At 47.7% G+C, this 27,814-nt stretch overlaps 1 protein-coding gene across 1 annotated transcript; it reads left to right on the forward strand.

Moving 5' to 3' along the window:
• The first annotated feature begins 636 nt into the window (after positions 1-636).
• DEF6 (DEF6 guanine nucleotide exchange factor) lies at positions 637-27,723 on the forward strand. Its single transcript, NM_001098994.1, has 11 exons — positions 637-772; positions 11,416-11,556; positions 12,206-12,391; positions 14,047-14,283; positions 14,372-14,518; positions 23,790-23,898; positions 24,087-24,385; positions 25,433-25,599; positions 25,712-25,910; positions 26,854-26,944; positions 27,147-27,723. Exons 1-11 carry the CDS (start codon positions 677-679, stop codon positions 27,368-27,370), a joined length of 1,896 nt encoding a protein of 631 aa, NP_001092464.1. The 5' UTR covers positions 637-676; the 3' UTR covers positions 27,371-27,723.
• Positions 27,724-27,814: the final 91 nt, after the last annotated feature.

Genomic DNA, 27,814 nt, shown 5'->3' on the forward strand with positions numbered 1-27,814 from the left:
AAGGCCAGGGGATAAGGAAGCAGCCAATCACGTGCCAAGTCCTCCGGACCTAGAGAGGTGCTCTGGCCCAGTTCCTCCTTCAAGTTCATATTGGTGGTGGTGGGAGGGGCCCCGCCACCACAGTAGTGTTAGATGGCCTTAAAAGAAATGCTTTACCCAGAGCCTAACCCAGCTTTACACCCATCCTCAGACCTCTTTACAATCTATGAGGTGAGCATTTCTCCTGCTTTACCAATGAGAAGCTGCTTGAAGAGGTTACGTTGTTCATCCAAAGCCTCCCACCTGGTAAGTGTGGGATTGGTACACCACCTGGTAAGTGTGGGATTGGTACAGGACCTGCCCCTTGCTGTCTGACTCCAAAGTCAGGACGGGCTCACTCTTCCTTCAGCAAGCTGCCTCTGGGGGCCCAGGAGGCTCCCAAAGGGCCTCACGCCCAGGGAACCAGGTTGAATAGAGCTAGGGCCATAGCTCCCCAGGGCTTGGTCCCCAGTCCCAAGCAGGGAGCGGGGCCACTGAGCAACAGGCTGGGTCCTGCCAGCGAGGGAGCCTGCGAGAGCAGGCAGGTGGAGCTCTTGGTCCGCGCCGTGGCCCTGCTGCGGTCTCTGCTGCCGTTTGCATTTCCTGAAACCGGATCTTGGTGTCAGAGCCGCCCCTGGGCCGGGCGGGCGCCTCAGCCATGGCCCTGCGCAAGGAGCTGCTTAAGTCCATCTGGTACGCATTCACCGCACTGGACGTGGAGAAGAGCGGCAAGGTCTCCAAGTCCCAGCTCAAGGTGAGCGGCACCCGGGGCGCAGGGGAGGCCGGCAGCTGCGCCTCAGCAGCCCCTGCTTCCTGGGAGCTAGGCGCGAACCCTGCGCTCCTCCAGGGGCACCCCAGCTAGCCAGGGGCCCTGGGAGGGTGAGGGGCCGGTGCTGGGTAACTGGGGTGACATGGCCTGGTGGATGCTGCCGCCCACCATCCAGAGGCCCCAGTGAGGTGTGTGCAGGGCCCCGACCCAAACTCTCAGGAGAGCAGAGGCGGCATCATGGGGTTCTGAGGTTTCTGAGGGCCATGAGCCAAGCTACATCCCAGATTCCATGTGATGAGCACATGTCTCCCCAGAGTCAAGCTTGGGCATGCACCTTACTCCCTCCTGCTGCTTCCTCCTGGCTTTGAAGAGAGACAGTTAGCTAGTACTTGTCAGTCACTTCCTCCCGGAGCTGAGAGAAAGGGTTCAAGAGCCTCTCATGGCCCCAAGGGCTCAGTCGTCCTTGGCAGGAGAGCATCTACTCTGCACCCTGCCTCCTAGGTGGGACAGAACTGGGAAGGGGCAAGGACTGAAGACCCCATCATACTGCCGTTCACCAACCCCCTCACGCCCACCAGGTTGGAAAACTTATCTTAGGCCTTGAGACCTCTAGCAGGGAAGGGGTAGAATCTGAGTCCAGGAAGAGCCCCATCAGTGATGGCCCTGAAGTTCATTGCTTGGTCCTAGATAATTCCTGGGAGACCAAAAAGTTTCTGTCCTGCACTCCTGGGTTAGTGCTGCCTTCACGCTCATTAGCGGGCAAGAAGCAAGGCCCTAGGTCACTGGAGCTGGGGGCACAGGGGGACAGGATGAGGGAGGCCTCAGCCCCCTGGGATCCGCCTTCGGGGTTCATTCATTCACTCTACAAACATTGAGCACCAGGTATGCGCCTGGCATGAGGCTAGGCCACAGACTCCTGTATCTCTTCTGTCGCCCTCCCCTCCCCCAACAAAGGAGGAGTATAGTCTCAAGGAAACCTCCATTCTAAATGACTGAGCAGGTACCTGGAAACCCTAGAGACGAATGGGACAGGATAGGCATTGTTTCCCCTCCCTCTACTTTGCTGAACTTGGACATGATGAACTTGGATCTCCCAACCTGGTCCTATCCCATAATCGACCCCTTAGCCAGACTTGTGAGCATCTAGTAAATGATTCTTGGCTCTCCCAGGAAGGAGAGTCCACGACCACCTTTGATCATCTGAGAGAATCTCCCAAGAGGCAGGTTCTTCCTCACATTCTACTTAAATCGTCTTATTGCAGGTTATGTAGTCTAGTGAGCTCTGCAGGGCAGACAGAGGAAAAGCAGATCATTCAAAACCCATCCTTGCAGAAACTCCATGTCCTATATCCACTTCCCATGTCGCCCCTTTAATATCTTCCAGGAACAATCCCAACCTCCATAGTTTGTTGTCTCCGTTTTCCACCACTCCATTAGCTGTGGCCCCTGTGACACCTCCAGGCTCTCTATTTCCCTCATAAGTGGAAGGTACTGCATTTAGATTTCCTGAGCCCACCAGGCAGTAAGCCTCTTAGTTGGAGCTTCTGTCTTGGCCTCTAACTGGGCAGATGCCTGTGCCACCACCCCCACCCGTTGAGTATTTACAAGGGAGATTGCAAGGGGAGGATGCATAATCGAAGCATCCATCCACTGTCTTTGTACTACATCACAGCTCACAATGAGCCCACTGCCAGCAGCTTCTGCGGTCATACAGGATTAGTGGTAGATTTCAATCCATCAACAGAAAACGTGTCTATTCTGGGAACTCGAGTAGCAGTGGGAGTCTCAGGCCCGGCGGCAGGTGGACCAGAAACTGCAGGGCCCGTGTCACAGGAGAGAGAGATGAGGAAGGCAGTCCTCCCACCAGCCCAGAAACTGCAGGGCCCGTGTCACAGGAGAGAGAGATGAGGAAGGCAGTCCTCCCACCAGCCCAGAAACTGCAGGGCCCGTGTCATAGGAGAGAGAGATGAGGAAGGCAGTCCTCCCACCAGCCCGTGATACTAGAGCCTGGGATGGGAGGAAGTAGTGATAGTGCTGGGGGTGGGGATGCCGGAAAGGCAAAAGAGCAATAGAGAAGTGGTCAGAAGGCAGAGGAAGAAGCAGATGAGAGATAGAGACCAGCAGGGCACACTCCCTCCCCGGAAAGACTGGGTGAGGAGGGAAAAGACCTTGGGGTCAGCCTGTCCTCACCAAAACTGTCCCTGGCCTTGGCGTCCTCTCTTGGGAAGAGGCCGGGGGACCTGCACCAGCCCAGAGCAAGCTGGGACAGTCACCCACTTCTCTCCAACATGTTGGCAGAAAGGCTGCCACCGGCCATCCTAGGCAGAGCCCAGAGGGGGCCAGAAGGAGGAGGAAGAACAGCAAATCCTCTGAGAAGTACCCCCAAGGAGTCAGGATTGTCTTCTCTGAGGGGCCTGAGACTGGGTGTATGGTTAGAGCAGTGTGTGTCGATGAGGATCCTAGGAGGCCTACCACTTCCCCTTGACCAGCAGGAGCAGAGGCAAGGCAGGGAGGGTGAACTGGGGCCTTTCCTGCTTGACTCTGTGGGGTCCCAGAATCCTGAGCCTCTAGTTGGCACTCGGGGCAGTCCTGGGACCCAGGGAGGGAGTCATGCCCACTGAGAGCCTCTGAGTTTCGGGCTCTGCCTCCTCTGGAGAGGGACAACAGGCTTCCCCTAGGTGCTGCTGCTGCTTTAGACGTGTCCAACTCGGTGCAAACCTATGAACTGCAGCCTGCCAGGCTCCTCTGTCCACGGGATTCTCCAGGCAATATTACTGGAGTGGGTTGCCATTGCCTTCTCCAGGGGACCTTCCTGACCCAGGGATCAAACCCAGGTCTCCTGCATCACAGGCAAGATTCTCTACTGCTGAGCCCACCAGGGAAGCCCTCCTCTAGGTGAAGGGAAGTTAATAACAACTTCAGTTCAGGAATCTGATGACAGGTCCTCAGCTTTGCCCTGACATCTGCCTGCTGTCATCTTCTCAGTCTAGAGTATGAAGGAGGGAAGGATGATTCAGTGATACAGAGCCCTTGACTCAGAGCCATACAGGCCAATACCTATATTGTTGCTCCCCAGCAGGGTGACCTTAGGCAAGTCACTGCCCAGCTCTGAGCTATAAAGCCCAAGGGCTGAACTGGGGATCACCAAGCTCTCCAGCTAGCCTAGAAAAGTAAATTTTAACAAAGTTTATCAAGTAGGTGAAACTGATCCTGACACAGCCTCTCCTCTCTGCTTCCTTCTCTGAGCCTCCATCTTTCCTGTGATGCCTACACCCAATCCCTCCAGCCCTTTCTTGCTCTCAACAGGCAACCAGCCAATCCAGAGATTGGCTTTTAAAATTCCTGGTGCTCCTCCCTCATGTTAGTAGTTTTGCTTTAGTACCCACTAGTTGAGGAAAATATATTCAGTGACTCTTAAAAAGAATCTATAAATTTTAAAAGAATCACTTAGCACCTGGATACATTTAAAGACTACAGGCCATGTAAAAGAGAGAAATTAGTCATTCTCTTTGCAGTTAGTGATTGGTACTTTTAAGGATGCCCAAATGCTCTGTATCTTCATCTACTCCTGAAATCTAAGAACTACAGGATCATGGGCCTGGCACCCACTGTATCGCTGCACTTGAGTTTTTAGGGAACTTTCCAGGTAGCGCCAGTGGTAAAGAACCCGCCTGCCAGTGCAGGAGACTCAAGAGACGCAAGTTCGATCCCTAAGTTGGGATCGAAGGAAATGGCAACCCACTCTAGTATTCTTGCCTGGAAAATCCTATAGACAGAGAAGCCTGGTGGGCTACAGTCCATGGGGTCACAAAGAGTCAGACATGACTGAGCTGCACACAACACACACATACGCCCCCAGGGGAGAACCACCCCCCCACCCCCCTCCCCCCCCACCCCCCCCACACACCACATGCCCCCAGGGGAGAACCACTCCCCCACACTCCTACAGAGGAAACAGTGAATAAATGATGCCTCTCAAAGGTCAATGGCTGCCAACCCAGAGGTCAGGGGCTGCCTGGGTGGGTGGGGGAGACAGAGCCCTCCCTGGGGAAGCCCGAATGCCAACTTGTGAAAACTGCAGACACCTGGACCCCACCCCTGGAAACTCTGAGTCAGTAGGTCTGGGCGGGCCCTGGCAGATTTCAGTTTCAACCAGCTCCCCAGGTGATTCTGATGCTTAATCTGAGCCCACGTAGCTTGAAGGTCTAGTGTAGGGCTTTAGGGTCAGACTTGGACTCTAAAGAAGACACTTCACTTCTCTGAGCATTGGTTTCCTCCCTTGTAAAAGCAGGATCAGGAGCGTCCCCGCCTCCGGGGCTAAGGAGTGATTGAAATCGGCAGGTGACTGCTGCGCACGCTCCCGCCGCCGTTTCCTTTCCTGCAGGACCCTCCTCTGGTCACGCCCTCTGCCCGCCCCCAGCCCCTTCCCTCCCCTCCCCGCCCCTCCGCGCCCAGCCACAGGAAGCCTGGCAATCTGAGGTCAGCTGATTTCTCCAGGGAGAGGCCCTGAACCCTCAGTGTCTGGAGCCTTTGATTCCTCTTTGTCCTGATAGCTCACAGGAGTCAGAGCCTCTGCCGGGGTTCCTCAAATTCCACTGGCATAAGGTACAAGTGACAGAGGTCTTAGAGGACAGCGTGGGCCAGCAAACCCAGGAGAGGAACGGTTCAGACAGCTGTGTGCTGCTGGGTGGCAGCTCTTGTCCTGGCGGGGAGAGGAGGTCTGCAAAGTCTCCTTGAACTCCATTTTTAGAGGTGTGAAAAGTAAAGCCCAGCGAGGTTAGTGTAGAGAGATTCAATCCACATCCATCTGACTTTTGTGTTTCTCCCATTTCTTCTCTTGAAGCACGTAAGTTCATTCAGTAGATATTTATTGAGTATCCATTATGCCAGACCCAGTGGTACAGCCGTGAATAAAATAAAACAGACAAAAAAACCTGCACCCTTGGGTTGACCATTCTAGTCAGAGAACGCAGATGAATAAACACAATAAGTCAGAACTCATGATACATGACATGGAGGAAAAATAAAGCAGAAGTGAGGATAGGGAGTGTGGGGAGTAGAGGGATGAGATTACAGATTTAAATAAGGTGGTCAGAGAAGCCCCCCACCCCCACCCCCCCGAGAAGGTGGAGAGGGTGTGAGCCGTGCAGTGGCCGGGACGAAGAATGTTTCAGGCTGAAGAAATAGAAAGTGCCAGGGCCCTGAGACAAGGGCATGCCTGGCATGTCCGGGGAACGTCTAAGGGGTCAGAGTGGCTAGACAGAAGGGAGCAAGAGGGATGAGGTCAGAGAAGGTATAGAGTGAAATCTCTGGAAGGACTCCAAGATTTCACCCTGAGAACCTTGGAAAACCACTTCAGCACTTACGTTAGACTTAAGGGGAGTTTAATCAAAAACCTTGAGCGTGTAGGGGACACGCTGCTGAGCTCTGGAGTCAAGGTTAAGATGAGAGTCCTTGCAGCCCTCAAGGAATGTAGAACAGCCAGAAATGCTCACACAAACAAGAAATAGCAAAAGAACATTATTACAAAGCAACTTAATAGCAGGGTATATTAATAACAGGGGTTAATGGCACCCTGTGTTTTCTATCACTAGAGTTTACATTTTTTGTCATAAAAACAATAAAAAGCACAGAAAATTGTGCTTTTTAAAGAAGTTGAAATTTGTTATAAAAGTAAAATATATTTTACTGGTTAAAAAAAATTCAAAGACAAAAATAGTGTTAAAGAAGGTGAAAGTCCCTCCCTTCCCTGGGGAGGGTGGTAGGGTGATAGTTGTTAACAGTTGCTGAGTCTTCTAGATTTTTTTCTATGTACAAATAAACACATTAGATAGAACCATATGAAATCGCTGACATTTGATTGTTTTGGCCTACTCAAATAGCAGTTTAAAATGGTTCAACCTAATATTTGCACACATATTATTTTAGAGATAATTCTTTCTAGAGCGTACTTTTTTCCACCTGCCAGTATAGTATACATATCTTTCCATGTCTGTTCACACAAATATAATAATAAAAATAGCTCACAACCTTTATTAAGCAATACCTTTTATTGCACTGTGTGCAAGGTGCTACGCTTTGTTCTAAAACAGCCCGTGGAGCAGGCCCCCTTATTTTCCTCAAAGAGGAGACTAAAATCTTGGGGAAGTTAAAAATCACTTGCCCGAAAGCACACATGTAGCAGAAGTAAAATTTTTCAACCACACACGGGTCCATGATGTGGTATACCTGTCCCCTCTTGAAGGAGACTCAAGCTGTCTCCAATGCTTTATATATTCTCTTTTTTTGGGGGGGGGGTGGTGGCAGATTGTGCCAGGGCATGTAAGATCTTAGTTCTCTGATGAGGAATCAAACCTGCGCCCCACTCACTGGAAGCTCAGAGCCCTAGTCACTGAACTGCCAGGCATTTCCCAATGCTTTGTATTCTAAACAGCGTTTCAGTGGGCATTCTTGTACAGTTAGCTCTGTTCCCTTGAGCATCTGTAGGCTGGATGATTAAAAATGCTGGGGTCATGCCCAATTTTACATCTGATAGAGTCTTGCCCTCTAGAAAGACTACCGATTCACACCTTGGCAGTAAGGCATTTGAATCCCCATTTCTCCACAATCTCCTCAATACTGGATAGGATCAGTCTTTTGCATCTTTGTTAATTTGTTAGGTTAAAAAAAAAATCACACTTACTATACAAGGAGGGAACTTATATTTGCTCTGGCACTCTATCTATATATCATCTTACTCTGCCCTCACGGGCCCTCTGCGTGATGGGTATTATCCCATTTTACTGACAATGAAACTGAGGCTTAGGGAGTGAAGAAGTTTCTTCAAGGCCTCACAACTAGAAAGTGAAGGTCCCTGGCCTTCCATGTTCCCCCGTCACTAGAGTGTAGCATTTGGCTGGGCTATGCAGGAAGCTTCCTCAAAGAGGTGCTCTGGGAAACTCGAAGAAACATAAGGACATGGTTAATTTGAAGAGGCCAGGAGACAGCAGGTAGAAGTGTGTGAAACTTAGAATAACACCTGTCTCTTCAGAAGTGGGTATTTCTCTTGTGTTGGTCACTCTGGATTTTAAGTGCAAGCATTTAGCAGTGGCACCTCTTGGAGTGTGGATTAGTATCCTATGACCATAGATGTGTTAATCATGTCTTCTCTGATTACAGGTGGTAGAAACCAAACTCAAAATAGCTTAAGGGAGATGTTATATCTTGGCTCACATAAACGAAACTCCAAGCATAGTATTGGCTTCAGGCTTGGCTGGATCTAGGTCCTCAGATGACGACTCTCTTTATTACTTGACCTGATAGCTTGATAGTATTCTCTGTCCTTGTTGTTGTCGTCCAGTTGCTCAGTGGTGTCCAATTCTTTGCAACCCCATGGACTGCAGCACGCCAGGCTTCCCTGTCCTTCACCATCTCCTGGAGTTTGCTCAAACTCATGTCCATTGAGTCAGTGATGCCATCCAACCACCTCATCCTCTGCCGCCCCCTTCTCTTCATGCCTTCAATCTTTATCAGCATCAGGGTGTTTTGCAATGAGTCAGTTCTACGTATCAGATGTCCAGAGTTTTGGAGCTTCGGCTTCAGCGTCAGTCCTCCCAATGAATATTCAGGGTGGACAAAGATGTTAGCTGCATCTGTCTTCCAGCACCTTAACTCTTTCCAGGTTTACCCATGGAAAGAATATACCTCTTCTCCCCTAGAGGAAGCAAAAATCCCAGGACTGCTTCTCAGTGGTCTAGAATTGGTCATGTGTGTTCTCAGACCAAACACTGTGACTCAAAAGTGCCCATCCCTGCAGCCAGATGGGGTAGGGGTGCAAACGGCTAATACCACAGATACTGAAAATGGAGGAGAGGTATTTCTCAAAGGAAAATCAAGGCTATGTTACCAAAATAAGAAAAGAAGGCAGAGTTCATCAGGAAGAAACTCCAGATGTCCTTTAGAATAAGAGAAAAGCAAAACTATAGATGGCACATGAGATAATTTGAAGATGATGGGAATGAGGGTTGGGGTGGGGGCCACAGATAACTGCCCAGGCAGGGAAAGTGAGGGAAAATAGAAATACTGACCCCATCACTGGGCCCCCCAACTTCCCACTTTGCTGAGTTGAACCTGAGGCTCAGGAAAATATTGGGGAGAAGTCTCAAACCCTTGTCCCTCTCCTCTCACAAAAGAGAATAAGGAAATCAAGACAGTAGGCACACCAGCTGGGAGGCGTTGCCAGCTCCTGCCTCAGAGGAGCTGCCTCCAAGCTGAACTGCTGGTGGTGAAGCAGCCCTTGAATACAGCATTTATTGACTACCTTGGGTGTGCAGATGAAGACATGGTGTTGTCTCCAGAGTTTACTATATAATTGGGAGATGAAGGTGAGGTCAATATTTTAATAGGGAAGCTGCCTTCAGAGTCAGGAACACCTGTTTCCAACCTCAGCTCTGCCACTTACTTTTTTAAAATATTTGTTTATTTGGCCATGCCAAGTCCTAGTTGCGGCATGGGGTTGGGGAGATCTTGGATCTTAGTTGTGGCATGTGGGATCTAGTTCCCTGACCAGGGATCGAACCCAGGCCCCCTGTGCCGGAACTGTGGAGGCTTAGACTTAGCCACTGGACCCCCAGGGAAATCCCTCTGCCACTTATTCTTAACTTCTCCAAGCCTGAGCATCTTCATCTGGAAGACAGGGACACTAATGTCTGGATATCACGGTCGCCGAGATTAGATCTGGGGTATAGAAAGCACCTCATACAGTGGCTGGCACAGAATAGGTGACAGTTTTTCCTCATTCACACTTTCTGTGATAAGTGCTATCACAGAATTACACCAAGACAGTTTTATTTTTTTCCTGATCTCCTTGTTCAAGCTTCAAACTCTTTGTGCTAATGTGATGGGTTTGTTAACCTACCCGTTTCCCCCGTCGTCATCCCTTTTAGCCTTGTCATCCACACCCCATGGACCATTTCTTGTGCCCCTTCTTGGCACCCTCTCCAGCTTCCTTTCATCTTTAGAAGGGCAGTTGCTGGAACTGAACACGCCTTTCCTGGAGCAGGCTCACTGGACTCCAGGCACAATTCAGCCTGACCCCGAGTCTCTGACGGTAGATGTTAGGTTTCTGCCCCTGAACCTTGGGATCTGCTGAGCTGAACTGGAATCTTAGGCTTTTGTTCACTGAGTCCTTATGCAAGTAACTGAGTCCCTTGAACCTCTGTGTCCCCATCTGCAGAAAGAGGACACGCCTGCCTAATGAGTGCCAAAGAGCATGGCTACCTGGGCTTGAATCCCAGCCCTGCCAGCTCTGTGCCTTTGGGTGAATTACTTAACATCTCAGAGTCCAGGGGTCTTTTTCATCTGTCAAATGAGGATGTTAACAGTTGTTCTGGGCATTAAGGGAAATATATGCAAAGTACTGAGCACAGTTCTTGTTGCATAGCAAGTGCATGTGTTTTTACTTTTTTGGTTTTTATTGAGGTATAATTGACACTTTAATTTCAGGTGTACAATGTAATGATTCTTTATTTGCATATATTGTGAAATGATCACGAGACGCCTAGTTAACATTCATTGCCATGCATGGTTTAAAAAATTGTTTTTCTTGCAATGAAAATTTTTAAGACCTACTCTCTTAGCTACTTTCAGATGGCATACAGTATTACTCATTATGGTTACCATGCCGTGTATTATGTTCCCATGACGTATTTAAAAACTGGAAGTTTGTACCTTTTGAGGACCTTCACCCATTTCTCTCACCACCGATACCTCTTGCAACCACCAATCTGGTCTCTGTATCTGTGGATCCCTTCTTTTCCCTTTTTATAAAATTGCACATTTAAATGAGATCATACTGTATTTGTCTTTCTCTGTCAGATTATTTCACTTGGCATAATGCCCTCAGGGTCCATCCATGTTGTTGCAAATGGCAAGATTTCATTCAGTTTTTCATGACTGAATTACATTCCATTGTGAGTGTTCAGTTCAATTCAGTCACTGACGTGTCTGATTCTTTGCGACCCCATGCAGCACACCAGGCTTCCCTGTCCATCACCAACTCCTGCAGCTTACTCAAACTCATGTCCATTGAGTCAGTGATGCCATCCAACCATCTCATCCTCTGTCGTCCCCTTCTCCACCTGCCTTCAATCTTTCCCAGCATCTGGGTCTTTTCCAATGAGTCTGTTCTTCACATCAGGTGGCCAAAGTATTGGAGTTTCAGCTTCAGCATCAGTCCTTCCAATGAATATTCAGGACTGATTTCCTTTAGGATGGACTAGTTGGATCTCCTTGCAGTCCAAGGGACTCTCAAGAGTCTTCTCCAGCACTGCAGGTCAAAGGCATCAATTCTCCGGTGCTCAGCTTTCTTTATAGTCCAACTCTCACATCCATATGTGACTACTGGAAAAACCATAGCCTTGAGTAGATGGACTTTTTATTTATTGTATGTGTATATGTGTATATATGCATATGTGTGTGTATATATATATAAAGAGAGAGAGAGGGAGAGAGAAGTTTTAGTTATGATTGAGCTAAATAATGCGTGTAGAAGGCTTAGCTGGATGGGGGTGAGGACGACAGGGGAAGGGGAGCAGCCCTGTGGCCCAGCTCTGCCGGGGCTCAGGAAGGCAAGCCCCGCTCTGTCTCAGGTGCTGTCCCACAACCTGTACACCGTCTTGCACATCCCTCATGACCCCGTGGCCCTGGAGGAGCACTTCCGAGACGATGACGATGGTCCCGTGTCCAGCCAGGGATACATGCCCTACCTCAACAAGTACATCCTGGACAAGGTGAGGGCCCCTTTCACCTCTCTCCACTTCCCACCCTGGCCAGCACCCTAATTCCTTGCCACCCCAACTCCTCCCTCCATGAACCCCATCTCTGTCCCCTCTGTCCACCCATGCCCCCATCTCCACCCTTCACATCCCCGTCACTTGCCCCTTCTTTGCCCCCCTTAAAACTCACTCCAGCTCCCTCCTCTCTATCCTCGCCTCCACCTTCCCCACAATCTTCACCCCCCCACCCCCGCCTAGCTTTCAGCTGTCATTTTACAAGCGCTTTCCAGCTCCGCTAAGTCTGTCCCCTCCACTCCTCCTAGCTGTCACTGTCTTCTCAAGTTCTTCTTGACTGTTCATTTCCTCCTGGGCTTCCCCTTCTTTCTCCCCAGCCTGAGGGACTGAGCTCCTCTATGGATCGGGAACTTGGGTGGATGTGGATGTGGGGAAGTGATGCATGTGGCAGGGCTGGGGGTTTGGGGGTCAGGCTGGTTGGCCAGACAGCTCCCTGATCATCAGCTCAGGGATTACTCAGGTGAGAGTCCCAGCATGGCAGGGTGGGGAGCAGGGAAACAGATGACCCTGAGAAGCCAGCTGGACCCTAGTTGGGTGGTGGAGCTGGGCCAAGGCAGCCTTCGCAGCTGACTTGCAGGCCTGGGGGCAGGTGGAAGAGGGGGCTTTTGTTAAGGAGCACTTTGACGAACTGTGCTGGACCCTGACGGCGAAGAAGAACTACCAGGTGGATAGCAACGGGAACAGCATGCTCTCCAATCAGGATGCCTTCCGACTCTGGTGCCTCTTCAACTTCCTGTCTGAGGACAAGTACCCTCTGATCATGGTTCCTGATGAGGTGAGCCCCAGGGACTTTATCACTTAGGGACAGGCCTCAACAAAACCATGAAGGAGGCCAAATTGTCTCTTGACTTCCCCACATCCTCTGTCTTCTTTATCTCTCCACTGGCTACCTGTTACACCCACTCATCTCCAGACACTTAGACCTGCCCATGTCAGAGCAATGATACCTTCTCCCAGGAGGTTCAAAACTATACTTCCTTCAAGGCCCTGCTCGCTCTCACAGTAGGAAAATGATTCTGCAAACTGTTTACACAGAGGTGTGAATGCCTGATACATTACTGAGCGTTTTGAAACGAAAACATTTAAAATCAAATGGCAGGATTTCAGGCACTGTGGCAAACTGAGAAGGGTGCTATTTTAGGGGAATAGAGACCTTCCAGGGACATCTCTCCAGTCACTCCCAAGTGGGCGACCGAGTCTGGCCCTGGTTCCAGATTTTCTCTTCCTGTCTCCTACAATACAGGGGGGAGCCAGGACGGAATCAGCTCAGACCCCAGAGAGAGGGCATCCTGGGAACATCAGCCTAGAACCCAGCTTCAACCTTCTCAGTTCATGGGTGAAGCTGGGGCAGGTGACCCCTTCGGCAGCCAGCCTGCCCCCTCCCTCCACTCCCCCACTCCCCTGTCCACTCAGCCTTCTCCTGACCCTTTCTGCCCTCTGGTGGTGGTAAAGATCCCAGGGCGAATCTAGATCTTTAGAGTAGGGCACAATGGTGGGGGAGGCGGTCTGCTGTATTTACGAGAGGTCTTGGCCTGTCTAACTGCACTCAGGTTCATGCCCTCACTTCTGTCTGTGGGAAGAATGGGGGTGCCCCCACCCCACTCCCAGCCAAGACCCAGTAGTCCCCAGAGTGAAAGTCCTGCAGAGAGTTTTCCAAGAAGCTGCTGGGACAGCAGAAGGACATGTGTCTGTCTTCACAGACACAGACACCTGGCCGGGTACCTTTGTCAGACCCTTGCCAGCAAGGCGAGGTGGCCTCTCTGAGGCCAGAAATCTGCTCACTTTTGTGATCAACACGCAGTGTGAACAAACTGCAGCAGGATGTACCCCAACCACCACTTCCTGTTCCTCTGCAACAGGTTTCCTGTCCCTGCCCTGCTCGCTCCCACCCATCCCCTTGCCCTCTGACAAGGGAAGGATCCCCAGGGCTGGGGCTGGGGGCGTGGAATAAAGACTCATGGGGTGTTGATCTGAATTGAGCTCTGGCTGCTACCAACTTGCTGTGCGATTCAAAACAAGTCACTTCCCCCTCCCTTGAACGTCAGTTTTGCCTTCTGCAGAGTGAGGAGATTGAACGAGAGGGCCCTTGTCCCCCGCTGACATTTTCTATGACTCGCTGTCTCTGCCTGGCCCCCAGTCCTCAGCTCCCACCTCACCGTGCCCTTGATTCAAGGCAGGAAGGACTGGAGCTTGGGGAGGGGATATCTGAATTGAAGCTGGGGCCCCAGGATCCCCTCCCAAATCTCTACTCAGGAGTCCACCCGTGTTTAGTCATTTAGTCCTCTGACACTCATCCACCCCCCCAACCTGCCATCTCCTGTCCGTGGTCACTTCTGCCCTAGCTCTGGGAGCCTGATGGTAGCGACCCCTGGTGTCGACACCAGAAACACCACCTACTGCGGCCACCAAGCCTTCCCTCCTTCCCTCCAGGTGGAATACCTACTGAAGAAGGTGCTCAGCAGCATGAGCTTGGAGGTGGGCTTGGGGGAGCTGGAGGAGCTGCTGGCTCAGGAGGCCCAGGCAGCCCAGAGCAGTGGGGGGCTCAGCGTCTGGCAGTTCCTGGAGCTCTTCAACTCAGGCCGCTGTCTGCGAGGCGTCGGGCGGGACACACTCAGCATGGCCATCCACGAGGTCTACCAGGAGCTCATCCAAGACGTCCTGAAGCAGGTCAGGCCTGGCTGGGGACCAGGGGCGGACCCCGAGGAGGGTGGGGGCGGGGCCGAGGATGCCTCTGACTTTGCTCTGGCTCTGGCAGGGCTACCTGTGGAAGCGAGGGCACCTGCGGAGGAACTGGGCAGAACGCTGGTTCCAGCTGCAGCCCAGCTGCCTCTGCTATTTTGGGAGTGAAGAGTGCAAGGAGAAGAGGGGTATGATCCCGCTGGATGCGCAGTGCTGTGTGGAGGTGAGGGCGACAGGTGAAGGGGTGGAGCGCATACTGGAGCAAGGCCCAGAAGGGCTCTGGTGTAGCCTGAGGGCAAGGGGTCAGGAGGAGGGCAAGGCAGGAAGCCCCAGTGACTTCCCCACCTAAGATTCCTGCTTAGGTGAGTGCAACCCAAAAACAACTAACCCCTGAACAACGTGGGTTGGAACTTGGTGGGTCTACTTATACGTGGATTTTTTTTCAATAAATACATACAGTACTGCACCATCCACAGTTGGTTGAATCCGCAAATGATATAACTGGATACTGAAAGTGAAAGTCACTCAGTTCTGTCTGACTCTTTGCGACTCTGTGGACTGTAGCCCATCAGGCTCCTCTGTCCCTGGAATTCTCCAGGCAAGAGTACTGGAGTGGGTAACCATTCCCTTCTCCAGGGAATCTTCTCAACCCCAGGATCGAACCCAGGTCTCTTGCATTGCAGGCGGATTCTTTACAGTCTGAGCCACCAGGCTGACTTTAAAGTTATGAGTGGATTTTTGACCCGGCAGAGGTTTGGTACCCCTAAACCCTGAGCTGTTCAAGGGTCAACTGTATACCTGAATGCCTCAGGGCCATTCTCAGCCATGTCAGCACTTTTTTTTTCTTTTAGAAAAGTAACACACTTTAGTTTTTCCTTCCAGTTTCATTCAGATATTATGGACATAGAGCACTGTGTACATTTAAGGTGTACAGCATAGTGATTTGAGTTATACATATCATAAACTGATTAGCACAATAAGTTTAGTGAACATCTGTCACCTCATATAGGTACAAAATTAAATAAAAAAAATTTTTTTTTCTGTGATGAGTAATCTTAGGATTTACTCTCTCAACAACTTTTATATATAACATTTGTTGTTGTTTAAGCTTCCCTGGTGACTTATCCATAAAGAATTCACCCCCCAATGCAGGAGCCACGGGAGATGCAGGTTCAATCTCTGGGTTGGGAAGATCCTCTGGAGGAGGGCATGGCAACCCACTCCAGTATTCTTGCCTTGAGAATCCCCATGGACAGAAGAAACTGGCAGGCTACAGTCCATAGCATCGCACAGAGTGGGACAGGACTGAAGCGACTTAGCATACACGCAGTTGCTAAGTTGCGTCTGACTCTTTTGTGGCCCCGTGGACTGTAGCCCACCACGCTCCTCTGTCCATGGGATTTCCCAGGCAAGAATACTGGAGTGGGTTGCCACTTCCTTCTCCAGGGGATCTTCCCAACCCAGGGACAGAACCTGAGACTCTTGCATTAGCAGGTAGATTCTTTACCACTGAGCCACCAGGGAAGCTTCATATTTTAATATAATCTACAGCAGTGTTTATTATATTTTTCATGTTGCATGTTACATCCCTAGTAAACTTTCTTATTTTATATCTGGAAGTTTGTACCTTTTGACTGCCTTCATCTAATTCCCCCTCCCCTATCCCCTCAACAACCCCCCTTCCCACCTCTCGGTAACCACAAATCTGATCTCTCCTTATATGGATATTTTTGTTTGTTTTTGAAGTATAATTGACCTGCAACACTATGTTAATTCCTGTTACACAGCATAATGATTCAATATTTCTATGTATTTCAAACTGATGTCCACGATAGTTCTACTTACGATAGGTCACCATACAAAGATAACTATGTAATCATAATTGTTGACTATATTCCCCACACTATTCATTTTATACCCATGACTCACATTTTGCAACTGGAAGTTTGCACCACTTAATCTCCCTCAACTTTTTCTTCCTTCTTTCTACACCCTTACCCTCTGGCAAACAAATCTGTTTTTTTTCTCTGAAACTGTAACTCTATTTAGGTTTCATTATGTCTGTTCATTTGTTGTTGTTGTTATTTTAGATTGCTTATGTCAGCACTTTTTTTATTTTTTTTCTAATTTTATTTTATTTTTAAACTTTACATAATTGTATTAGTTTTGCCAAATATCAAAATGAATCCGCCACAGGTATACATGTGTTCCCCATCCCGAACCCTCCCCCCTCCTCCCTCCCCATACCATCCCTCTGGGCCGTCCCAGTGCACCAGCCCCAAGCATCCAGCATCGTGCATCGAACCTGGACTGGCAACTCGTTTCCTACATGATATTTTACATGTTTCATTGCCATTCTCCCAAATCTTCCCACCCTCTCCCTCTCCCACAGAGTCCATAAGACTGTTCTATACATCAGTGTCTCTTTTGCTGTCTCGTACACCGGGTTATTGTTACCATCTTTCTAAATTCCATATATATGTGTTAGTATACTGCATTTATGTTTTTCCTTCTGGCTTACTTCACTCTGTATAATAGGCTCCAGTTTCATCCACCTCATTAGAACTGATTCAAATGTATTCTTTTTAATGGCTGAGTAATACTCCATTGTGTGTATGTACCACAGCTTTCTTATCCATTCATCTGCTGATGGACATCTAGGTTGCTTCCATGTCTTGGCTATTATAAACAGTGCTGCGATGAACATTGGGGTACACGTGTCTCTTTCCCTTCTGGTTTCCTCAGTGTGTATGCCCAGCAGTGGGGTTGCTGGATCATAAGGCAGTTCTATTTCCAGTTTTTTAAGGAATCTCCACACTGTTCTCCATAGTGGCTGTACTAGTTTGCATTCCCACCAACAGTGTAAGAGGGTTCCCTTTTCTCCACACCCTCTCCAGCATTTATTATTTGTAGACTTTTGGATCGCAGCCATTCTGACTGGTGTGAAATGGTACCTCATAGTGGTTTTGATTTGCATTTCTCTGATAATGAGTGATGTTGAGCATCTTTTCATGTGTTTGTTAGCCATCTGTATGTCTTCTTTGGAGAAATGTCTATTTAGATCTTTGGCCCATTTTTTGATTGGGTCGTTTATTTTTCTGGAGTTGAGCTGTAGGAGTTGCTTGTATGTTTTTGAGATTAGTTGTTTGTCAGTTGCTTCATTTGCTATTATTTTCTCCCATTCTGAAGGCTGTCTTTTCACCTTGCTAATAGTTTCCTTTGATGTGCAGAAGCTTTTAAGGTTAATTAGGTCCCATTTGTTTATTTTTGCTTTTATTTCCAATATTCTGGGAGGTGGGTCATAGAGGATCCTGCTGTGATGTATGTGGGAGAGTGTTTTGCCTATGTTCTCCTCTAGGAGTTTTATAGTTTCTGGTCTTACGTTTAGATCTTTAATCCATTTTGAGTTTATTTTTGTGTATGGTGTTAGAAAGTGGTCCAGTTTCATTCTTTTACAAGTGGTTGACCAGATTTCCCAGCACCACTTGTTAAAGAGATTGTCTTTAATCCATTGTATATTCTTGCCTCCTTTGTCAAAGATAAGGTGTCCATATGTGCGTGGATTTATCTCTGGGCTTTCTATTTTATTCCATTGATCAATATTTCTGTCTTTGTGCCAGTACCATACTGTCTTGATAACTGTGGCTTTGTAGTAGAGCCTGAAGTCAGGTAGGTTGATTCCTCCAGTTCCATTCTTCTTTCTCAAGATCGCTTTGGCTATTCGAGGTTTTTTGTATTTCCATACAAATTGTGAAATTATTTGTTCTAGCTCTGTGAAGAATACTGTTGGTAGCTTGATAGGGATTGCGTTGAATCTATAAATTGCTTTGGGTAGTATACTCATTTTCACTATATTGATTCTTCCAATCCATGAACATGGTATATTTCTCCATCTATTAGTGTCCTCTTTGATTTCTTTCACCAGTGTTTTATAGTTTTCTATATATAGGTCTTTAGTTTCTTTAGGTAGATATATTCCTAAGTATTTTATTCTTTCCGTTGCAATGGTGAATGGAATTGTTTCCTTAATTTCTCTTTCTGTTTTCTCATTATTAGTGTATAGGAATGCAAGGGATTTCTGTGTGTTGATTTTATATCCTGAAACTTTACTATAGTCATTGATTATTTCTAGTAATTTTCTGGTGGAATCTTTAGGGTTTTCTATGTAGAGGATCATGTCATCTGCAAATAGTGAGAGTTTTACTTCTTCTTTTCCAATTTGGATTCCTTTTATTTCTTTTTCTGCTCTGATTGCTGTGGCCAAAACTTCCAAAACTATGTTGAATAGTAATGGTGAAAGTGGGCACCCTTGTTTTGTTCCTGACTTTAGAGGAAATGCTTTCAATTTTTCACCATTGAGGATAATGTTTGCTGTGGGTTTGTCATATATAGCTTTTATTATGTTGAGGTATGTTCCTTCTATTCCTGCTTTCTGGAGAGTTTTTATCATAAATGGATGTTGAATTTTGTCAAAGGCTTTCTCTGCATCTATTGAGATAATCATATGGTTTTTATTTTTCAATTTGTTAATGTGGTGTATTACATTGATTGATTTGCAGATATTGAAGAATCCTTGCATCCCTGGGATAAAGCCCACTTGATCATGGTGTATGATCTTTGTAATGTGTTGTTGGATTCTGATTGCTAGAATTTTGTTAAGGATTTTTGCATCTATGTTCATCAGTGATATTGGCCTGTAGTTTTCTTTTTTTGTGGCATCTTTGTCAGGTTTTGGTATCAGGGTGATGGTGGCCTCATAGAATGAGTTTGGAAGTTTACCTTCCTCTGCAATTTTCTGGAAGAGTTTGAGCAGGATAGGTGTTAGCTCTTCTCTAAATTTTTGGTAGAATTCAGCTGTGAAGCCATCTGGACCGGGGCTTTTGTTTGCTGGAAGATTTTTGATTACAGTTTCAATTTCCATGCTTGTGATGGGTCTGTTAAGATTTTCTATTTCTTCCTGGTCCAGTTTTGGAAAGTTGTACTTTTCTAAGAATTTGTCCATTTCTTCCATGTTGTCTATTTTATTGGCATATAATTGTTGATAGTAGTCTCTTATGATCCTTTGTATTTCTGTGTTGTCTGTTGTGATCTCTCCATTTTCGTTTCTAATTTTGTTGATTTGATTTTTCTCCCTTTGTTTCTTGATGAGTCTGGCTAATGGTTTGTCAATTTTATTTATCCTTTCAAAGAACCAGCTTTTGGTTTTGTTGATTTTTGCTATGGTCTCTTTTGTTTCTTTTGCATTTATTTCTGCTCTAATTTTTAAGATTTCTTTCCTTCTACTAACCCTGGGGTTCTTCATTTCTTCCTTTTCTAGTTGCTTTAGGTGTAGAGTTAGGTTATTTATTTGACTTTTTTCTTGTTTCTTGAGGTGTGCCTGTATTGCTATGAACTTTCCCCTTAGGACTGCTTTTACCGTGTCCCACAGGTTTTGGGTTGTTGTGTTTTCATTTTCATTCGTTTCTATGCAAATTTTGATTTCTTTTTTGATTTCTTCTGTGATTTGTTGGTTATTCAGCAGTGTGTTGTTCAGCCTCCATATGTTGGAATTTTTAATAGTTTTTCTCCTGTAATTGAGATCTAATCTTACTGCATTGTGGTCAGAAAAAATGCTTGGAATGATTTCTATTTTTTTGAATTTACCAAGGCTAGCTTTATGGCCCAGGATGTGATCTATCCTGGAGAAGGTTCCATGTGCGCTTGAGAAAAAGGTGAAATTCATTGTTTTGGGATGAAATGTCCTGTAGATATCAATTAGGTCTAACTGGTCTATTGTATCGTTTAAAGTTTGTGTTTCCTTGTTAATTTTCTGTTTAGTTGATCTATCCATAGGTGTAAGTGGGGTATTAAAGTCTCCCACTATTACTGTGTTATTGTTAATTTCTCCTTTCATACTTGTTAGCATTTGTCTTACATACTGTGGTGCTCCCGTGTTGGGTGCATATATATTTATAATTGTTATATCTTCTTCTTGGATTGATCCTTTGATCATTATGTAGTGACCTTCTTTGTCTCTTTTCACAGCCTTTGTTTTACAGTCTATTTTATCTGATATGAGTATTGCTACTCCTGCTTTCTTTTGGTCCCTATTTGCATGGAAAATCTTTTTCCAGCCCTTCACTTTCAGTCTGTATGTGTCCCCTGTTTTGAGGTGGGTCTCTTGTAGACAACATATGTAGGGGTCTTGTTTTTGTATCCATTCAGCCAGTCTTTGTCTTTTGGTTGGGGCATTCAACCCATTTACGTTTAAGGTAATTACTGATAAGTATGATCCCGTTGCCATTTACTTTATTGTTTTGGGTTCGAGTTTATACACTGTTTTTGCGTTTCCTGTCTAGAGAATATCCTTTAGTACTTGTTGGAGAGCTGGTTTGGTGGTGCAGAATTCTCTCAGCTTTTGCTTGTCTGAGAAGCTTTTAATTTCTCCTTCATACTTGAATGAGATCCTTGCTGGGTACAATAATCTGGGCTGTAGGTTATTTTCTTTCATCATTTTAAGTATGTCTTGCCATTCCCTCCTGGCTTGAAGAGTTTCTATTGAAAGATCAGCTGTTATCCTTATGGGAATTCCCTTGTGTGTTATTTGTTGTTTTTCCCTTGCTGCTTTTAATATTTGTTCTTTGTGTTTGATCTTTGTTAATTTGATTAATATGTGTCTTGGGGTGTTTCTCCTTGGGTTTATCCTGTTTGGGACTCTCTGGGTTTCTTGTACTTGGGTGATTATTTCCTTCCCCATTTTAGGGAAGTTTTCCACTATTATCTCCTCAAGTATTTTCTCATGGTCTTTCTTTTTGTCTTCTTCTTCTGGAACCCCTATGATTCGAATGTTGTAGCGTTTAATATTGTCCTGGAGGTCTCTGAGATTATCCTCATTTCTTTTAATTCGTTTTTCTTTTATCCTCTCTGATTCATTTATTTCTACCATTCTATCTTCTAATTCACTAATCCTGTCTTCTGCCTCTGTTATTCTACTATTTGTTGCCTCCAGAGTGTTTTTAATTTCACTTATTGCATTATTCATTATATATTGACTCTTTTTTATTTCTTCTAGGTCCTTGTTAAACCTTTCTTGCATCTTCTCAATCCTTGTCTCCAGGCTATTTATCTGTGATTCCATTTTAGTTTCAAGATTTTGGATCAATTTCACTATCATTATTCGGAATTCTTTATCAGGTAGATTCCCTATCTCTTCCTCTTTTGTTTGGTTTGGTGGGCATTTATCCTGTTCCTTTATCTGCTGAGTATTCCTCTGTCTCTTCATCTTGTTTAAATTGCTGAGTTTGGGGTGTCCTTTCTGTATTCTGGCAGTTTGTGGAGTTCTCTTTATTGTGGCGTTTCCTCACTGTGTGTGGGTTTGTACAGATGGCTTGTCAAGGATTCCTGGTTAGGGAAGCTTGTGTCGGTGTTCTGGTGGGTGGAGCTGTATTTCTTCTCTCTCCTTTCGAAGAGTTGGGTTGCTTTTCTGGGTGCCTGATGTCCTCTGCCGGCATTCAGAAGTTGTTTTGTGGAATTTACTCGACGTTTAAATGCTCTTTTGATGAATTTGTGGGGGAGAAAGTGTTCTCCCCGTCCTACTCCTCTGCCATCTTGGCTCCTCTCCTCAGCACTTTTTTTAAAAAACAAAACTGCAAATCAAATCCAATACTAAAGTCAATGGTGAATGATGTGGACTTTGCTAAAGATTTCAGAGGCGATAACTTATGACTCACTCTATCCAGCAAAATTTTCTAAAAGTCCTCTTTAAGGGTCTCTCTCCATCACTCAAATTCCATTCCCTTTGGCAACAGACCAGATAAGGACTTCCCTGGTGGCTCAGATGGTAAAGAAGCTGCCTGCAATGCAGGAGACCCAAGTTTGATCCCTGGTTGGGAAGATCCCCTGGAGAAGGAAATGGCAACCCACTCCAGTATTCTTTCCCAAAGAATCCCATGGACAGAAGACCCTGTTGGCGACAGTCCGTGGGTTGCAAAGAAGCAGACATGACTGAGTGACTAACGCTTTTACTTTGGCCACTCTGTATTCCCCTATTCTTTCTCCTTTCCTATCCCCTTTTCCTCCTTTGACTCTGTCCATTATTTTAGAGGCTTAAAGCAACAATTTAAAAAACTATAGTAAAAAATATTTATATAACATGATATTTGCTATTTTAACCATTTTAAGTGTTACAATTCAGTAGTATTAAGTACATTCACATGTAACCGTCCCAATTATCTATTTCCAAAGCTTTTTATTTTTATCATCCTCAATAGCAGCTCTGTACCCATTAATCAATAACTCATTCTCCCCTCCCTCCAGTCCCTGGTAACCTCTATTCTGCTTTCCATCTCTAGGAATTTGCCTATTCTAGGAGCCTCATATAAGTGGAATCATACACCATTTGTCCTTTTGTACCTGGCTTCTTTCACTTAGTATAACATTTTCAAGCATGTTTTGGCATGAATCAGGACTTCATTCCTTTTAATGGGTGAATAATATTTCACTGCATGGATGGACCATATTTTGTTTATCTATTCATTCATTGGTGGATATTGGGTGGTTTCCATCATTTTGCTATTATGCATAATGCTGTTATGAATATCCATGTACAAGTTTCTGGGTGGATATATATTTTCTTTTCTCAAGGCACATACCTAGGAGTAGAATTGCTGAATCACATAGTAATTCTATGTTTAATTTTTGAGGAGCAGCCAAACTCTTTTCCATGGTGGCTGCACCATCTTACCTTCTCACCAGTAGTAAATGAAAGCTCCAATTTCTCGCTAACACTTGTTTTTTTACATGAAAAACATTATTATAGCCATTCTAGGCTGTATCCATCTTTGTCATGTAAAGAAACAGCTATCATTGTGCAAAGAGCACAGATCTAGGCAGAAATCCACCTCCACCACTAACATGCAGTGTGAATCAGGCAGGTTCCTGGACCTCTTAGAGCCTCAGTTTCTTTCTGTGTAAGATGGAGCTAATAATCTATGCCTGGTACAGACTCTAGAACACATGAAGCTCAGTGGGTAGCTATTATTTTCCACTAGAATGTAAGCTTAGGCAAGGCAGGGATTTGGTCTGTTAGGCACATCTTAGTAGTATCCCATATGAGCAATGAGTAGCCTGTAGACACTACAGAATATCTGTGGAACGAATGAATGGAGAACTTTCTCAGCAGGCAGGCTTCTGTGGAAATGAATGGTCTCATTAATGAGGACCCTATCATGAGAGATGTTGAGCCCTGATCTAGATAAACACTCAGTGGTCACTGTGTGTAGGCCCCACAGAGAGATAGTAATAGAGCTGTCCCATCTTCAAAGAGCAAAGGCTGTAAGAGTTGTGGGCACACTAACGTCCAAACCAGGCCACGCAGGCTCCTGGCAGAGTGGGTGGAAGGGGTGCCAGGAGGAGATGATGGTCAGCCAAAGGGGTAGGGGCTGGAGCTGGAGCCCCCCTGGGGCGGGTGTGGCCCTTGACCCCAGTGAAGCCAGCCTGTCTGGGCCTTCTCCCAGGTGCTGCCCGACCGAGAGGGGAAGCGCTGCATGTTCTGTGTGAAGACTGCCTCTCGCACCTATGAGATGAGCGCCTCCGACACGCGTCAGCGCCAGGAGTGGACAGCTGGTGAGTGCTAGCGGGGTGGCCTGGACCCGGCTGGACCCCAGGCGCCTCATCGGTGAAAAGGGAATGAGAGCCCTTTGCCCAGCAGGGGGCCGGAAGCTGAATAGGAGCCACTCCAAAGGCCCCTTTCTGGCGGTGGGCTCCCTGGAGGCCCCCCTGTCCCCGGCTAGCCCCTCCCGCTCCCTCCGCAGCCATCCAGACGGCGATCCGGCTGCAGGCCGAGGGGAAGACGTCGCTGCACAAGGACCTGAAGCAGAAGCGGCGCGAGCAGCGGGAGCAGCGAGAGAGGCGCCGGGCTGCCAAGGAGGAGGAGATGCTGCGGCTGCAGCAGCTGCAGGAGGAGAAGGAGAGGAAGCTTCAGGAGCTGGAGCTGCTGCAGGAGGCGCAGCGGCAGGCGGAGCGCCTAATGCAGGAGGAGGAGGAGCGGCGCCGCAGCCAGCACCGGGAGCTCCAGCAGGCGCTCGAGGTCCAGCTGCGCGAGGCGGAGCAGGTGTGGCTGCACCCGGGGGGAGGCGGTGGGCCGAGGGGTGAGGGCCCGCCAGGTGCTGAGCGCCGGGGGGGCGGGGCCTGGGCTGGGGGCGGAGCCACGCACTGTGGGGTATGCGTAGAGGTGGGGCTTGTCTTGAGGGATTTTGGCGGGGAACAGAGATAGGTACGGGATGGGGACAGGGCCTATGGGGTAAGGGACCAGGCAGAAGGGTGGCTTGAGAGGAGAGACGGTGTGGGGCGGGGCCCGAGCCTTCGAATTGGGAAGGATGGAGCAGAGTGATAGGTGTAGAGTGAAGCCAGGTTGGGAGACCTTGACTGGCTAGGGGGCGGGACCTTGACAGAGGAGCTGCTAAAGACCTTGTGTCTGGGGATGAATTTGGACCGAGGTTGGACTATGTGGGACCTGACTTGATCTGAATTTATAATAAGGCCAGTCTGGAGAAGGTAGGATGGGAAGAAGACAGGATGAACTTGGAGACGGACTAGAGGTGTAGAGGCAACTAGATTTAAGATTTAAGAGATCTAGATCTGGAGTCGAGACACTGTGGGTTCCATACCAGCTCTGCCTCTTAGGAACCCTGTGATCTCAGGTAAGTTACTTGGCCTTTCTGTGCCTCAGTTACCTGTGACATGTTGATGCCAATAGAACTTGGTTTATAGAGGTATGGAAAGGAGGATCAACTAAGGAAATACTTCTGAGTTATAACTGCTCTAACAATTATAATTATGGTCGTTTCCTTGCTAGCACTAGCCTAATTATAATTATAAAACATTATATTACAATGTATAATAATAACTATTAAGGCTGGTGCTAATAAGGGGATGACTTGAGCCCCTTTCCCCCATGTGGTTCACTGATCCTTATCTGACCTAGTCAGGTTTTCAGAAGGGGATCAGATCAGGAAAACCTGACATGAAGGAACTCCCCAGACCCTCATCCAGAGATAACTAGCTGGGCTGGCCTCACAAAGCCCTGGGGAAAGGGCAGCATACCGGCAACCTTCCTCCGCCGGGCCCCCGCTGACCTGGCTCCCTGTCCCCCATGCAGGCCCGGGCCTCCATGCAGGCTGAGATGGAGCTGAAGAAGGAGGAGGCTGCCCGGCAGCGGCAGCGCATCAAGGAGCTGGAGGAGATGCAACAGAGGCTCCAGGAGGCCCTGCAGCTGGAGGTGAAAGCTCGGCAGGACGAGGAGGCCGTGCGCCTCGCCCAGACCAGGTAGGACCAGGCGGCCCCTTCTGCTTCCCCTCCCTGACGCCCCCACCCTCCTACCTGTTGAGCACCTGTGAGGTGCCTCGGCCTCAGAGGTGACACAGTGGACACCCCGCAGACTGCTAGAGGAGGAGGAGGAGAAGCTGAAGCAGCTGTTGCAGCTGAAGGAGGAACAGGAGCGCTACATCGAACGGGCACAGCAGGAGAAGCAGGAGCTGCAGCAGGAGATGGCCCTGCAGAGCCGCTCCCTGCAGCAGGCCCAGCAGCAGCTGGAAGAGGTGCGGCAGAACCGGCAGAGGGCCGACGAGGATGTGGAGGTGAGGCCTGGGGTGGAACAGGTCGCAGGCGGCAGGGTGAGCCATGGCACAGGCTCTGGAACCTTCCCTGGTGCTCTGTCCCTCAGGCTGTACCATTGCCTGACTGTGTGGCCTCTGACAAATGGCCTAACCTCTCTGAGCTCCAGGTCCCTCATCTGGGAAAGGGGACTGGTAATTGCATTGCTATAAAGGTTAAACAAGATAGCACATGATACTTAATATTCAGTAAGCACTGAAGAAACATTAACTGCTCTTTTTATCATTGTTACTCATCTGGGCAAAATTTTTTTCCTCCTACTCTTCCAGCCCCTACTTTTCTAACCCTGCACTTTGGTTCCACTCTTTGGAGCCCAAATCTCCATAGAAGATTTTTTTTAAAGGACAAATGTTTGATGTTTTATTTTTATTAGTATTCATTATTTTATTTTGCTTTGTTGGCATACATGGTCATTGTAAAAAAATTCAAACACAGAAATAAGTATCATAAAAAGAGAAAATTCCTCTGTGATTCCCCACCCCACAGCCGCTGCTAATGGCTAGATAAGCACTGGAGCAGAGGTTTCTGCATCAGGTCCTGGACAGGTGATGTGACACAGTGGTTCAGAGCTCCATGTTTGTCCCTGGGCAACTCACTTAACCTCTTTTGAATTTGTTTCTTAGCTTCTTCTCTGGAAGTTAAGTAAGATATTAGTACATTTTAGTTGCTTGATAAGTAGAAACTATACTTATGATTATTTTTGACTATTTGAGGGTCTTTGAGTCCCCTGAAATTGGATGCCAACTTTGTTCATACACATAGCTCTTTATGAACATACATGAGTTTTTCTGGGGAGATGATCAATAGCCTTTGTCGGATCCTAAGGGGCCTGTGAACCTGAAAAGGTTGAGACTTGCTGTCTTGGATGGTGGCTCTGACCACTCTCCACTGGTCCTGTCCCCACAGGCTGCTCAACAGAAGTTGCGCCAGGCTAGTACCAACGTGAAACACTGGAATGTCCAGATGAACCGGCTCATGCATCCAATTAAACCTGGAGGTGAGAAGGGTTAGACCCTGGAGCTTTCCATGGAATGGAGAGGGACAAGGGAGGGAGGAGGGAGACCCCCACATCTGCAGAGCCAGCAGAGCACTGCAGGTCAGGGGGTGCTCCTCTCCCCTGAGGGCTGAGGTGAAGCCCCTCAACTTCTCCCCTTTGTGCACACCTTGCTGCTTCCTCATACCTGCCTTTTCTCTGCCAGACAAACGTCCCACCACCAGCAGCTCCTTCACAGGCTTTCAGGCCCCTCTACTTGCCCGCCGCGACTCCTCCCTAAAGCGCCTGACTCGCTGGGGATCCCGAGACAACAAGACCCCCTCACCCAGCAGCAGTGACCAACAGAAGTCCCTCAATGGTGGGGAAGACGCTTCCAGCTCAGCTTCTGCCTCTCAGGAAGATAAACTGGACCTGGCACCAGAAAACTAATCTCTTGCCCCCAATCTCACGCCTATCAGGACCTGGCCACAGCTGGCCTGTGGGTGACACCAGCCTCTGCAGAAGAAGAAGCTGCAGCCCTGGTGCCCAGGGCCCAGGCCCTCGGACCGTGAAACAGCCTGGATTGGAAACTCGTTCTTTTTTTTTTTGCACCAGCCCCAGGCCTCAGACCACTGAGGCTGTCAGAGATGTTGATCCTTGAGAACTTGACCCTGTGCCTTAACTCCAAGGGCCCTATGCCCTGGGCTGGGAAAGAGTCAACAAGCAAGCCAGGGACCACCTGTCCCCAGACTGCCACCAAGTTTGGAGGCACACTTCCGAATAAAAACTGCTGTTAGAATAAATTATGCAGCAGGTTTGTTGTCTATCTCTCCTACCATTTTCTCTCTTCTTAAGTCCAGTTATAGATCCCAGAAAGAATACAGTATAATACAG

Source organism: Bos taurus, chromosome 23 (genome assembly GCF_002263795.3).
Source record: "Bos taurus isolate L1 Dominette 01449 registration number 42190680 breed Hereford chromosome 23, ARS-UCD2.0, whole genome shotgun sequence".
NCBI classification, from domain to species: domain Eukaryota; kingdom Metazoa; phylum Chordata; class Mammalia; order Artiodactyla; family Bovidae; genus Bos; species Bos taurus.